Source organism: Montipora capricornis, chromosome 2 (assembly GCF_036669925.1).
Source record: "Montipora capricornis isolate CH-2021 chromosome 2, ASM3666992v2, whole genome shotgun sequence".
Lineage (NCBI taxonomy): Eukaryota > Metazoa > Cnidaria > Anthozoa > Scleractinia > Acroporidae > Montipora > Montipora capricornis.
In genome coordinates this window covers 2,293,806-2,308,265 of record NC_090884.1, presented here as the reverse complement: position 1 = coordinate 2,308,265, position 14,460 = coordinate 2,293,806, and the positions used below count along the sequence as shown (strand labels likewise).

Sequence of the window (14,460 nt, the reverse complement as noted above, 5' to 3'; positions counted from 1 at the left end):
ATCCAAGCATCCAGTTTTCTTTTTCCGTGTGCAAGTGGATCTGATTGATTTTTCAGATTTTTATCCTTACGCAAACTACTCTTGGGTATTTCCTCTAAAAGATATAGAAACATGAGGAGCTGCTAAAACCCTAGAGTGTCTATTCGGGCATGGGTGGTGGGATTTCCGATAAAGTTGCAATCTGACAGTGGAAAAGAACTTGTGAGTCAAGTAATGACTAACTTTGCCACACACACAACATTTACCATGTTCGCGGTGAACCAAAGAATCCACTAATCGACTCAGGGGCTACTTGAACAGGCAAACATTTGCAGTTTAATTAAAGAAAAGAACTTGTCACATTAAAGAAGAAGAAGAAAAAAACGCAATTTATTAGCAGCACAAAAGTTTAACCCAGCGCAGAAGTTGATCTTCCCGCCAAAGTCAAGAAATGCTACAACTGAACAGAGGGCAACCAATGAAAGAAGACTAAATTGTATGAGTAAAAGTATACACATTACAAAGTGAATATAACAGCAAAAAATGAAAGAAGGAAGGCCCAAAAAGCAGAGGTTCGAACTTTAGGATTATGCGGGCGCTGAAATCAATATAGAGGACAAGGAAGCGCCTCTTCATCCTAATGTACTTAACTACTTGAGCAAATTGAAGAACTCACGGCTTAAATAAGACTATGCCCATATTCGGATTTATCACTATAGAGCGTTTTTCACATGATGTCACGGCGGCTAAGTTGGTGTTTCAAAACAAAGAAATGGCGGCCATGATGGTGTACCAAACTTTATCAGTAATCCAATATGGCTGCTGGTCATGTGAATGAAAACGCTCTATATACATCTCCACAAACAAAATGAGCAAAAAAGCCAAACACTTTATTTGATAAAGTAAATAATGTTTACAAGAGCCTGCAAAATGCCCTCTGAACAACAGAAAAAATTCCTTTTTCCAACCATAGTTTTGTTATTGTGACTGTTCAAAGCTTTTCACGTGGTCTTGATTATATTAATTCAATTAATCTAAATAAAAGATCGAGCAAGTAGTAATTATAACTAAGCAAATAAAAAATCAACAATACATCACGTATGTTTCAGTATTCCTTTCATTATTCCTTAGAACATGATATTTTGATATTGTCGACCTCAATCTGCCTTCCTGAGGGGATTCAGCCATGAATGATGCCCTTTTCAAAACCTGAGAGATAAAATAACAGAATTGGTTTTCATACACAATATGCCTAACCCCCCTTAATGCTAACCATTTAAAATCAGTGCTTAGACAACCAAAGGCGCTTTAGAGACCGAACTCATGAAAAACGTAGTTCTCGGTGTTGTGGTCTGTCTTCTGTTCTGTATCATGGTTGGGTGGGTAAAAAAAGGGGCCATAGTAAATGGCGCAAGCTGTTGTGGCGCTCTGCCAGCTTGACTGGCAAAGTTAATAAATAAATAAATAAATAAATAAATAAAACGTACGCTAACCACACCCCCTTGAGCCTGGTTACCATATGATCGTCCGGGTCATCCCGATCGCCCCAGTCGTTTCAAATAATGTTCGGAGACGATCGGGACGATTATATGGAAACACTACCCAGGCGATCGCTGACGACCCGGTGTGACTGAGACGAACCCGATCGCTTGGGTAGATGAGTTCTATCCGAACGATCGAGGTACCGTTGAAATGATTTTAACCTGAATTAAAAATTTACCGGTAACATTTGCTCACGGGGTACAATATTGCAAAACCCTTACCCGAGTGCGTTAAAAAGCGTACTAAAATTTTCAGTTTCAGGAATTGACTTGAAAACTTTGTTAAAATTGGCTGCTTTGAACGGATTTCCAAATTAATTAAATAAGGGCATTGAGTTGATGATTGAGACACTGGTAACTACAATCTGCTTGCTCGTGAAATGACGCATTTATTTATTCTTGCCTTGCTACCATTTTGCGAACCAAAGTATTGATGTTAAATAATCATATTGTCCTGCAAAGTTCTCGAAACATTGAGGGCAAGAAATAATAATGATGACTAAAATAATGATAGCGATGTGCGTTTCTTTTTTCCATAAAGAAAAAATATGCCAGAGAAATGTTAAAGAAAAAAATATCTATTTCTCGAAGGAAATCTGACGAAAAAACGCCATTCACTGTTCTCCCGAAAATTGACAGAGATAAACAATAACAAAAAGAAAACTTCCGTAATCCCAATGGGCGGCGGGTCTAATTTGCAGGTCGCAGGTCGCAGGTCGTGGGTTGCAGGTCATTGTTTCACTAACACAGAAAGTATCCTAAACATTCATAAAAGCTAACCTTAGGCCTAAAAACTTTTGTTTAGGCCTAATTAGGCCTAAGGTTAGCTTTTAAGAATGTTTAGGATACTTTCTGTATTGGTGAAACAATGGCCGTTTTTATACTAGAGACGCATAATCCGTCCAGACGAATCATGCGTCTCTTATGTTATTCGTCTGGTGTAAAGACGGGACGAACTATATGAGACGCATAATTCGTCTTGGACGAACTTGGGCAAACATTTTTTCTGCGTGTGTTAAATTCGTCTAGTATAAAGACGGGCACTAGACGCATAATGCGTCTGAACGAACTTTCCAGTTTAGTGCGTCTTCGAAGACGCGCTAAAATAGATTCTTCGTCCAGACGCATAATGCGTCTTGTGGCCGTCTTTATACTAGACGAATTTAACAGACGCAGAGAAAATGTTTGCCCAAGTTCGTCCCAGACGAATTATGCGTCTCTAGTACAAAAACGGCCAATAACCTGCAACCCGCGACCTGCAACCTGCGACCTGCAAATTAGATCCACCGCCCAATGGGCGTTCCCAGGGGCGTGATCCATACAACCAAAATTTCCGGAAATTTCGGTCCAAGACTCAATGGATCGGTTCGGTCCAACCGGAACAGTTTCGAAAAAACTGGTCCACCTTTTGAGGTGGTCCTCTTTTCCCGGTCGGACCGGTCGGAAATTTTGGTTGAATGGATCGCGCCCCAGGATTCTGGGATGGAACCAATGAGATTATGAGATCAACTGCCAGTTCGTCTTGATCTGACAATTCCCGAAGGTGGCGACTAGTACAGTACAGGTGACAGTACAAGTAAGTAAAACAATCCGCTTCAACTGTAAAAAAGTACGCTACAATGTAGACAGACAGACGGGTGCTAGATATATGTCCGCAAATTAAATTGCATTTTTATCGATTTTGGGTAAAGCGAATCTCCAAGACTGAGGAGGTATAAACAGATGTTTCTTGAAATTCCGAATTTGCGCCTCAAATTTTTGGATTGAGAACTTTAATAGTTCAATGGCATTTTGCGAAAGAAATTATGTCTTGAATTGCTACTTTAATGGTTGGAACAGATCTTTTTCTGAAGAAGGCTCACTGGTAATTCGAGCGTCTGCATACTAATTATCCTCTGAAAAGCTGGTCATCGAAAAAATTGCAGTAGGAAATAAAAAAAGGAAAACTGAGATTGGCCACCCTGTAAAATAACCAAGGAGTCTCCACTCTGATTTCTTAAAAACCTCAGTTTAATTCAAGAGATTCGGCGAAGCTGCCGATTCTAGATTTTTGTCGGGAAAATAACGCTTTAATCTTTACCGCAAATTATCCTGTCGTTTCGTTTATCAGTGCTTATTAAGGAACATTTTATTTGTGAATACTGATCTCAACGTTAATTTTGTACAAGATCTGAAAAATTCCTTGAAAAAATGAGTCAGTTTTTGCAGAAATTTCTTCGCAGCTGAATTTGGAAATACTGGAAGCTGAAATGTTCACCGAAATAAAGTTTCACATGTTTGGCTTTCTTTTGACAACGATGTTTGGCTTACTAAAAAGAACGATATGTTGATTGTGTTCATGGGTCAAAACGCTTTAACACAATTTTACAGCTGCGGCCCGAAAAAGTAACCAGGGAAATATTCCGGGAATGTTTGGTTTCTTGCGCAAGCTCGTACTGTGTTACGAAGTCAGTTCACAGGCAGCCCAGGCTCAGGGTACCCCACATAAGCTGTAATCCCGATATCAGATTCAAAACGATACTTCCATGCAGAAGTTCTTAATAAAGAAGCTGTAGTTTATTGTTCTGATGACTTGCTCACTTCCTGTGTGGTTATTTGCCTGATTTAAGTGATTTCTCAGCTTTCCCAGTTGTCACTCATATTAAAGCAGGGTTGTCAACCCCCAAAGTCTTCAAATATTGAGAATTGATAGAGATGGGATGATAGATGACGTCATAACGCTTGTGACGTCATTTCTGGTGAAGTCATATTACATGTTTTATGCAAAAAAATGCTCGCTGACTCCCTTTGACATATGGTATCAAGAATCTTTAAAATTTTTTCAGCTGTATTTGTCTTTACAAGCTGGAACCCAGAAGTTAAGTCCTAACTTGACTCCCTTTGAAGCAAAGTAAAATTAATCGACATGTCCAATTTCTGTGATTTGATGGCTGTTGGCAAAACCAGGATCAGACCGGATCGAACCGGAGTGGACCAGATTGGATCGGATCGGATCGGATCAGATTGACAAAACTCAAACTGGATCAATAACAAAATCCCCGCCTAACGAAAATGGTCACCCTGACAACGTGCTGAAGAGAGTAGTCAAATTCTGTTCCTTTGTCTCTTGTGTAGTCGTCTCCTCATTCATTAAGACTCGTCGAAATGTTTTTTTCCAGAGGTGATTACAGATTTCCAAAGTGGAATTATGAATTATGAATATTTTTGAAATTGTCAAAATAAGCCAATTGACTGCGTACGCAACGGTCTTCTTCAAACATGAAAACTGACAACTATTTTTTACTTTACCCCAGTCCCTGACTGAATTTATTCCACAATAGCCTAATTTAGACCCACAAATTTTTAAGGATTGACATCAGTTGATGAAAGGAGAGCCTACAGAATAGTTGAGATTCTACTCTACTCTAATATGACCTAACATGGATATCTTTGCTGCGTATGCCGTCGTCAATTGACATTCCCGTTCTGTTGCTAAATCAGGCTATTGTGCAATTACAAGGGACTGGGGTAAATTAAAGAAATGTCATCAGTTTTCATGTTTGAAAAAGAAGACCGTTGCGTCCGCGCAGTCAATTTGCTTATTTACAACAATTCGTCACATCGTATCTTTCATAATTCCGCTTCGGAATCTGTAATCACCTTTAGAAAGAAAACATTTAGATGAGTCTCAATAAATGAGGAGATGACTACACAAGAGAGAAAGGCACAGAATTCAAGCACGTTGTCTGGTGTTATTGATCTGGTCTGAGTTTTGTCAATCTGATCTGATCTGGTTCGGTCCGATCTGATCTGATCCGATCTGGTCCGGGCCTGATTTGACACAAGAGGCACAAGAGGCAAAAATTTGAAAAATGTGCCAAAAAGATGTCATTTGCATTGCAACATTTAATTTGATTGGTTTATTTTGGACCAATCACACCATTACTTAAATTACAATCTGTCAATTCTCGGTTTTCATGTGACGTCAAAGAAAAACTAAAATTAAAAATTTTGAGTTGTACCTTCATCGGGTAAAAGACATAATTTGTAGATATATCTGCTGGCCTGTTTTCAGCTTGGTAGCATGCTTTGTTTTGAAAATAGTCTGAGCAGTTTGAATTTCAATTTTTTTATATTGTGTGACATCTGGATTGCTTTTGAGAAACATGTCATGAGCATGAAAATATCAATTTGAAAATACCAATATGTTATGAAAAGTGTCTATGCAAATGTTTTCAAGTTTAGCAGAGAGAAAAATTGTTTTGAGAGAGCCTAAGTAAACTCCAGATGTTTCCACTGGTTTCCAGCCGCAACATTGGTGTCCCTCTGAGGGACACCAACATGAAGTCTGAGTTACTAGTGTGGGTAAATAACTAGAGTTTGGAATATCGCACATCCCTAAAACTTTGACACATGACTGTTTATTTTTACCCTTCTACTTATCTTAATTTCTTGACTTAATTTATGGAATTGTAAGCGATTTTATTTTTTTCTTTGCATGACACTTGCATGACGTGAAAACCAAGAATAGCAATGAACGGTTTACTGAAGTTTATGAAACATTCGAATTTTGTTATTATTCTTGGTTTGCATCCACGTGATGAGACAGCCATGTTGATGTACAAAACAATAGAAAATGGTTCCACAGGTTTGGTATAATAATAGACTCAAATTCCCAAAAGACATTTTAATGCACTGTTCCGTACACCAACATGGCTGCCGTGACATCAGATGCAAACCACCAATTGATGTTAAAATAACTCAAACAACACAGTATTTTAAATTTTATTGTTGTGGAAGTTGATTCTCACCGAGAAAATTATGCAATTAATCGGGAGATTTTACACCGTAATCTTTAAACCGGGATATACGATCCAAAATCTCAAGTCTCTCAGATTATCCAGGAGAGTTGACAACCCTGAATTATTGAAGGAACGGCTTGGAAGTTATTGTTATAAAATCACACTTCTCCAACATCTGTCACACTCAAACTCCAGCGATGGCACACGATTTGATTTATTTCTCTTTGACCGTATTTCAAGATGCAGCGAGTATCCATTGTTTAGAAACAGTGATGAATAACCAAATATTCAAAATCCTTCAAGACTCGCTTACAACGAATTTGGACATGGCGAATCAACTGATCTGTGACTCAAGCCTCGATACAGTGAGGACAAATAAGTGAGCAGTTGACTTGACATGTCCAAAATCTGTTGTGAGACTCGAAGGATTTTGAATATTTATCACTGTTTCTCAACAAGGATACTTTCTGGACCTTCAACAGAGTAAAATACTCTAGTGTTAGACAGAGTAAAATAAGGGTGAAAAGGTTAACGGCACATAGTTTTTCAATGAGTGATTAACCCATTGACTCCTGGGGGTTCCCCATTGACGAGTAAAATCGTCTGGCAGACAGAGTAAAACACGAAGTGCGGCTGGTTTAGGCCGGTTTAGAGGTGAAAGGGTTAAGTTAAACTTATTTGCATTTGTCAAAACATTGCCTCCTTCAGATTAATTTTTTAAAAATCAAGATGCAGGAGGTCTGGACTGAGAGTGGAATCTACGTTTTGAACAGAGTGTTTGTCCGAGGAATACCAAGCAAGGTAAATACAGTGTGATGATAATGATTGTCATTGATGACACAAACTTGGTATTTACATATAGAAATTTTGAATCCCAAGAAACCACTTTAAATAATACTCTTATACACCAAACCAGATATTTGGACTTGGACTCCTTTTATTCATTAACTCTAAACAGGTAAAGACAACCTGCCCAGATTAATGTTTGCTGTGTGGCTGTTTTGTATTGTAAATACAAACATAATGTTATATATTATAAACTTGAAACTTGGTGTTGCTCTCTAATCAAATGCTAATAATTCACATCGTTTGCATCACAGAGTCATCTAATGACAGGACTGTCTTCACTTTTTACAGATGACCGAATTACAACTTGAAATTTTATTTGGTGGAATGGGTTATGAAGTACAAAATGTGAGAATAGTGGAAGACATAAGAACTGGAGCTAGCAAGGGGTGAGTGGTGATCTCTTGGGGACGGTATTGGTCACAAATCCAATCAAACCAACAAGTCAGAGGTGACTCCAATGTGATGGTTGACACTTGAATGACAGTTGACTAACTGTTGGTCGACTGTCGGCCGATGTGTCTGTCATTATCTCTGAAGTCCCTCTAATGTGTTGGTAGCGTGTTGGTGATAAATTTTTTTATCTTGTTTAATATGCAGATGTTGGTGATCAATTTTTTAAAGTAACTTTTTTGCTTTCTTAAATTTGCTGGTATATGTTGAGCTTCGCTAGTAATGAGCTGAAATTACCAACTTCTTGTTCAACCCCATCTTGTTTAATGTGTTTTACCCGATCTCCTCAAGTCATACAGTATCAAGAAGAGTGGATGTTACATCTACCTTAAGTTTATTAATTTTCATAGACTAATTCTTAGAGAAGGAAAAAGTTTGAAGTCTTTTATGGTCATTTACTTTTTGATATGACTTGGGGTGGCGAAGTTTCAGAAGTGTTTAAAGACTTAGCTGATTCTTTGGAAAGGTCTTGCAATAAATTTCTAACTGTTTTCATGTTTTTCCTTGTTGGCCGTGTTGGTCGTATGTCATGTCAAAAACTGCAAGAAATCTAAACCCTGGAGAATTTTCTTTGCACCCTACCATCTATGCAACTCCACCCTAAGATGTTGCACCTCCTTGAAAGGGGTACCTCTTAATTAAATTAATCCCCTATCTTCCATGAATGACTGACTGGATGATTTTTCAGTTACTGCATAATGTATTTTAGATATGGCTTTGTGACATTTAGAACAGTTGAAGAGGCAAGGAAGGTTCAAGAAATGGTACGTTTATTTACATCAGCTGTCAATAACTGTTTGGATTTGTTGGGAGCCATTCTGAAAAATGGAAAAATAATGTGCATGAATCTCAGGGAATATAATTACAAAACCTAAGAACATATCTAAAAATCAATAAATTAACACTTGTTTTATACCTAGACTTTCACTCAACAAAACAAGCACTGGGATTGGTTGATTCTTTGTCACGTGGCCCTGATCAAATTCAAATGTATCCCGACCAGGATACAATTCCGCAGTTGTTGCCTGCTCCGGATGTTTTGCTGCGATTGTTGCAGGAAAAGTCTATATAACAAAGCACTTAATGTCTGGTCCCTTGGGAAACTAGTTAGTTTAGTTTTCCCTCGAGTCTCGGGAAACATCAGGACTCTTGGAAAAACAAAACTAACTGTTTCCCTCGGGACCATACATTAATTGAGTGCATATTAAACTAATCAATTTTCATAAAGACATCGGTTCTAGGGAAAATAAAAATATCCCAACAACTAGGGTTTCTGGAGAATTAACATTCAATCACAAGTGTGATTTAAACAGTGGCTGTAAGACAAAACTAAAACAAATATCTTAGAAAAACGTTCATTTTGCAGAGATTAGTGGACTGGAATGGCAAGTTGTTGCAAGTTGATATGGCAGTGAAAAGAAAAGTAAGATCATCAGCCAGTTATTTGAGTATTTGTTTATTGTTTTGGTTGTAATAAATGCATATTACATAAATCCTTGGTATACAATCATGTCTGTCATGAAGACTTTAAGGAAGCCTTACAGGGAATGCATAAAACAATCCTTTAGCATCTTTTGACATCCCCTGTAGGGTCGCCTTAGCAATTCATTAGACACTTCTTGGTTTTCAAGCAACACGTTCTCTGTTGACTTTTGAAAATGTAATAAGTCAACGGAGAACATGTTGCTTGAAAACCAGGTAATTTATATAATTTAAGCTTTGTAGATTATTTGATTGTTTCTAATTTTCAGACATTGACACGTGCCATTCATCAGCAACATGCCATGCAGCAGAGATACACTACACCATTAATTTGCATGGATAAACCGGTAAGTGAGCATTACACAGAACTTTTACAGTGTACCCTCAAATATTCTGAAAAGTTCAAAGCTTGGGACAATACCCTTGCACTGCTCTTTAATGATTTAATGACCAATGTGTCCAACTTTGTCAGACTTTTGATGGAAGATCAGTCGCGAAAGTGTAATCACTGGTATATTAATTTTTGGATGATTCCCTTTTGCTGTAATTTTGTCCTTTTACCTGTTTAGAAAATATCTTGTATTCAGTAAATTGTTCATGAAGTATCCATTGATCTGTGAGCCAGAACTTGATCACACTAATAAATGGCCATAAGTAGAAACTTTGATTCAGTCTAGGGTTTGTATGACAGTATTTCAAATAAAAGGTAATAATTACCTAGTTTTGAGTGTAAGATGTCATTACAAAGGCTTCAAGTTGAACTGGTCTCACCTTTGCTTTGGACTAGACTACTTTCCAAGAGGACTTGAAATCAAATAAAATTAGAGTCTAGAATTCAATTGAATAAAAATTCATCAATCAAAAAAGGACAATTTTTGTGGTCTTGTTTCATGAAAGGCCTATAGGATAATCACTGTTTACTAAATTGTCAACCTCGGATAGTGCATTTCGCATGCTCTGATTGGTTCACTCAATCTCAGTTATTAGCTAATATACCTTAGTTTGACCTGATATGGTAAATGATTGCGCTAAGCATTGCTAAGCTAAAAATTTCTTACCCGGAAAGCAAAAATTCTCTCTGAATAAAGCCAAAATGGAAAAAAACCCTTTTTTTGTGGAAAGTTTGGATCAATTCCGACGTTTAGAAGTACGCAAAAAGGCAAGAAATGTTTTTGTGATGAGCCTACGTCTGTCTGACCACAAGGTATTACACAACATTGCATCTTCATCAAGTTTTTTGATTTCGCTCGGGTTTTCTCGCTTCCTTCGTTCGTAATTCTTACTTCCAAATTTTTGGAGTTTAAGGAATTTAATAAAACAATTATTCCATTCGTGCTTGTTGGATATGAGACTGGTTACAGCCAACTCGGCGCTACATGCCTCGTTGGCTATTTACCATCTCATAGACAATGCAGGCTCATGGAATAATTGTTGGTTATTATAATCATTTTGTTATTTTCAGATTTGGTCACAGGATTTTAATCAAGTAATTATGGTTCGACATGATGGATATTGGGCGACATCATCTGTCTAAGAGCCTAAAAGTAGCTATAACTGAATGAAATTCCTTATTGTAGTGACAGAATCAGTAGGATTTATGTTGTGTTTTTTAACTTTCCAAGAAAACCTGTTTTACTATGTATCATGTTAAGATCTAGGAATTGATAAATTCTATAATAATTAATTAAATTATTAATAAATCAAAATTCATATAACACTAGGAATAAATCATAACGATGTTTCTTGAAATATGTGTTCATATTGTTCTATCTTTTGTCCCTGAAGTATAAGGGCCTCTTCAAAGTGTCAAATATGGATGTAAAAACATCTTTGATGATATATTTAATTTAATTGAACATTAAACTATGCAAAGCAATGTACTTACTTGATATTAAAAACTTGCTTTACCAGATGGTAATGACTTATTTTGTTGTTATTGACTCTCCTGAAATCAAGATTTTATATCTCCCAACCATCCCACTTCCTGGCCTTTCCTGTTTTTTCAATGAATTAAGTTGAGAGGAAAAAACCCTTTTTGTTATTCTCCATAAGGAGTCACTTTTGCATGATAAGTTCATATGGGTAGAATTTTACAACTAAGATAATACCATACAAATTAAATTCATGCTTACTGCTGAAGCGTCATGTACCCTGCTCAATGAAGTAAGGTATACATTTAAAGAACTACCTCAGGATTGAGTTACTGGGGTGATGTGGTACCTACCCCTGATATGTTAGGATTAGCAGGTAGGAAATGAGCGCCTAGTTTGTTTACGTACGTAAGGACTCTGGGGAATTGTTAGTTATTTGAAAGTTCAGTACGTACTTGAAAAACCTTCAGTATGTTATGGCAGTTGCGATAACGTTTTCCAGCTAAATAATAATTTCTTATTCCCTTTACCATGAGGTGAAATATTAACTTGAATTTTATTTAAAGAGGAAGATATCAAATAAACACCTGGAAAAAATCAACATCCATAGTACTTTATTGGCCATTTTTCCAAAATAAAACATCAAAACTAGAAAAACGTTTTTTTTTTTTTCAAATTTCAATCCACAACCATCTTTGCTAAATTCATCAACAAAATACTAAGTCTCATTGGGAAACTGCTATACTGAAATTAATTTCAAAAATATTTTAGTATCCTACAGTTGGACCATGAAGGATATCTCTTCCCATGTGGCATAATGAAGAAGAACAGTGGCTTACATGTCCTGTTCAATGAACATTTCAAATACCATTAATGGATTCCAGCATTTTTCCTCTTTCATTAAGCTGTTCAAAATGAGTTTAAACCGTCGTGTAGGTAACCTAATTCAACAGCATTTGATTACAAAATCTCCTTTGTTTAGTATTGGTACAAATGAGGCAGAGAAAAGGTTGAAATAGTAAAATCTCTTAACAAACAGAGCCCACTTCTCTCTTGAGTGTTAACTGGGTAGGACTTCACCCAACTACACAAACTGATCCATGTGTGCTTTAGAATGTTGAGAACCAGGTGTTTGTGGTGATGAAAATATTTCCCTCTTTATTATTCTATGCCCTCTTGTTTGTCCCTGATCGAAGCCTTAAAACAAGAAAAGAAATCAAAATAAAATTTAATAGAAACAGAAATTGTGAATTACATGAAGGTGTCAATTTTTATCATTAATTTCACTTTCCAAGAAAAACTTTTCTGGCATCTGATTGCCAGGATAAGAAAGAATGTGAATAATGAGTCCCAAATAGGCCATTTTACAGTTCTTTGCTCAGCGACCAAGCCTATGAATGGCTGCGAGGCTGCCGGTGACCTTGCATTGATACAGACCTCACTGCTTTTATCATGTAAATTGTGTTGTTGTAACGCTAATTAGTCCATATTAACATTACAAAAGCATGAAGGTTTCTATCACAGGGTCACCGGCAGCCTCGCTTCCATTGTTAGGCCTGGTAACTTAGCCACAACTGTAAAATGGTCTATTGGGATCAGTGGATCATCACTGCTGTTAAATACTTTGGCATAACATCGTGGAATAAAGTAAACAGAAAAAGACAGGACAGGCATTTTCCCATGAAGGAACAAGAAATAATGGAGATCATTGTTAATTTTAATACTCAACTATTTTTAAAAAATTAAGTTAAGATTAATGTGTGAACACTACATAATTATTTGGATGTGGATGACGGGAACAATTTATTACCTTAAATCGTTCTTCTAAAAGTGACACTTCACTTATCAAATCTGTTATAGCATTAGTGAATGCCTCTTGTGGACTATAGTCAGGAGTTGTCTGGACACGAAGGACAAACTTGTGTTCCAAGGGGTGAGGTACCTTATAGCCCGCAAATAAAACTTGTGGATCGCGCAGCAGTTGCCTAAAGCAAGATAAAATGAAACATCAGGCCTTGGTTGTTCAAAAGGTGGATAACACTATCCACCCTTCGAACAACTGGAGCCAGATGGACAAGACATTTATGTGGTGCAAAAGGGTCCATCTCCCAATCTAGAATGTTACCACAGGAAGGCCAAAGATGGACTGCCCTAATCAAACTATGAGAATGACACCATGTGTAGCCAAAAAAGAAACCACAGGACATAACTTTAAAGACATTTTTGCACCAATAATAAAATGAATATTAGCAAACGACATGAAAGTGAAACAAAAATGTTTGTCTGGTATGTGCTGAAAAATATATCCTGGATGCCCAAAGAATTTTTTTCCGTCTGAATGAATGCTTTCCAAACTGTTTAAATGAAAAAATGGCCTTCCCACATATGCACACTTACGCCCTGAGAAGATTTCCTAACGTGTGATCTTCCTTGTTCACAACAAAGTGGGCTGCATTCGGAACTTTCGTGTCCTTTGTTATAGTGATTCTGAAAAATAATGTCAAGTCGACAAATGTAACCACTAAACCTCAGGGAAAATTATACCTATTTAACGAACATGGGCAGCTCAGCATCCTGATCAGTTACATAAATGAGAGCTAGGCCATATGAACGAGACGACCAGGCAGTATTAATCAAAATCACGAGGAGAAAGAACGAAATTTTTGAACTGAACATTGATGATTTTTCAAGCAACCTATCCATAGGTGACTAAGTTTTCTCAACGTTATTTTTCTTACTTTTTCTCTCCACCTAACAAAAGAAAAGGCTCGAAAGACTCTGGAGCATTCATTTTTGGTGCTGCACAGAACAGCTCAACGAGTACGTTATGTATGAACGCCAGACCTTTGAATTTCCCATGATGCACAGGACCCTGTACTTCCCGCCAATTTTGAAGACCGCGCTTGCTTCATTACAAAGAAATCTTGCAGTTCTTCGCTGAATGTGTGTATTTTTCTCGTCTACTCTCTCGTTCTTTCTCTCCAGTTCGTTCCTTAATGTTTTCTTAGACGATTAAGACGATTTTAAGTGGTTGGAGGTATGAGAAATCCTGGTGGAATTTGTGAATCTCGCTCTAAAAATGAATCAATTAGCGAAGAAGGTAGTCAAGGTAGGATTGGAAAAAAAATGTCGCCATAATTTTCTGATTATTTGATCGTTTATGTGGATGTGCGATAAGCTTAAATCATCGGTCGTTTGTTTTCTTAAATTTTGAAGCACTTCAGAAGGATTGTGAGCGAGATGATTGCTCAAGTCCTCCGTGCAAAAGACTTAAACAAGGTCAGTTGACAATATGGAGATTTAATTTTTGAAGACTTGGTCCCAGTTGTTCAAACGATGGATAGCGCTATCCGCCGGATAAATCACTATCCAGTGGAAACGTCACAGCGAAACCAAATACGTTATCCAATGGATAGTGATTTATCCAGTGGATAGCGTTATCCACCTTTTGAACAACTGGGGCCTGTAGTTACTGTGTTATATTAAAGAACTAGAGTGAAAGAACAA

General features: G+C 37.2%; 3 protein-coding genes across 4 annotated transcripts in view; 2 read left to right on the top strand and 1 right to left on the bottom strand.

The window, feature by feature from the left end:
* Window positions 1-6,759: 6,759 nt before the first annotated feature.
* Window positions 6,760-11,885, top strand: LOC138038424 (protein boule-like). Of its 2 annotated transcripts, XM_068884285.1 has the most exons (6): window positions 6,760-7,102; window positions 7,439-7,536; window positions 8,310-8,364; window positions 8,967-9,023; window positions 9,352-9,429; window positions 10,545-11,885. In XM_068884285.1, the coding sequence occupies exons 1-6, from the start codon at window positions 7,031-7,033 to the stop codon at window positions 10,614-10,616; spliced, it is 432 nt and encodes a 143-aa protein (XP_068740386.1). In that variant the 5' UTR covers window positions 6,760-7,030; the 3' UTR covers window positions 10,617-11,885. The 2 variants fall into 2 exon arrangements, with proteins under 2 accessions (XP_068740386.1, XP_068740385.1); XM_068884284.1 differs by having other exon boundaries at window positions 6,778-7,102; window positions 9,352-11,885.
* Window positions 11,547-13,806, bottom strand: LOC138038425 (DNA-directed RNA polymerase II subunit RPB11-a-like). The gene is made up of 4 exons (XM_068884286.1): window positions 13,692-13,806; window positions 13,351-13,440; window positions 12,764-12,938; window positions 11,547-12,150 (listed from the first exon to the last, which is right to left on the bottom strand). The coding sequence occupies exons 1-4, from the start codon at window positions 13,742-13,744 to the stop codon at window positions 12,115-12,117; spliced, it is 354 nt and encodes a 117-aa protein (XP_068740387.1). The 5' UTR covers window positions 13,745-13,806; the 3' UTR covers window positions 11,547-12,114.
* Window positions 13,807-13,842: 36 nt separating this feature from the next.
* LOC138038422 (chromatin assembly factor 1 subunit A-like) overlaps window positions 13,843-14,460 on the top strand; it is an 18,636-nt gene continuing 18,018 nt past the window's right edge. Inside the window, exons 1-2 of the mRNA XM_068884282.1 lie at window positions 13,843-14,062; window positions 14,170-14,232. Of these exons, the coding sequence (XP_068740383.1) occupies window positions 13,993-14,062; window positions 14,170-14,232 (133 nt within the window). The 5' untranslated portion in view covers window positions 13,843-13,992. The remainder of the gene's footprint in view (window positions 14,063-14,169; window positions 14,233-14,460) is intronic.

Excerpts from the sequence above, each read along its gene's own strand:
- LOC138038425 (XM_068884286.1), bottom strand. The coding sequence starts at position 13,744 with ATGAATGCTCCAGAGTCTTTCGAGCCTTTTCTTTTGTTAGGTGGAGAG. Across the intron at positions 13,441-13,691 it reads TTGTTAGGTGGAGAGAAAAA|AATCACTATAACAAAGGACA; the intron begins GTAAGAAAAATA and ends ATTATTTTTCAG. Across the intron at positions 12,939-13,350 it reads TTAGGAAATCTTCTCAGGGC|GCAACTGCTGCGCGATCCAC; the intron begins GTAAGTGTGCAT and ends ATCTTGCTTTAG.
- LOC138038424 (XM_068884284.1), top strand. The coding sequence starts at position 7,031 with ATGCAGGAGGTCTGGACTGAGAGTGGAATCTACGTTTTGAACAGAGTG. Across the intron at positions 8,365-8,966 it reads CAAGGAAGGTTCAAGAAATG|AGATTAGTGGACTGGAATGG; the intron begins GTACGTTTATTT and ends TTCATTTTGCAG. Across the intron at positions 9,024-9,351 it reads ATATGGCAGTGAAAAGAAAA|ACATTGACACGTGCCATTCA; the intron begins GTAAGATCATCA and ends TCTAATTTTCAG.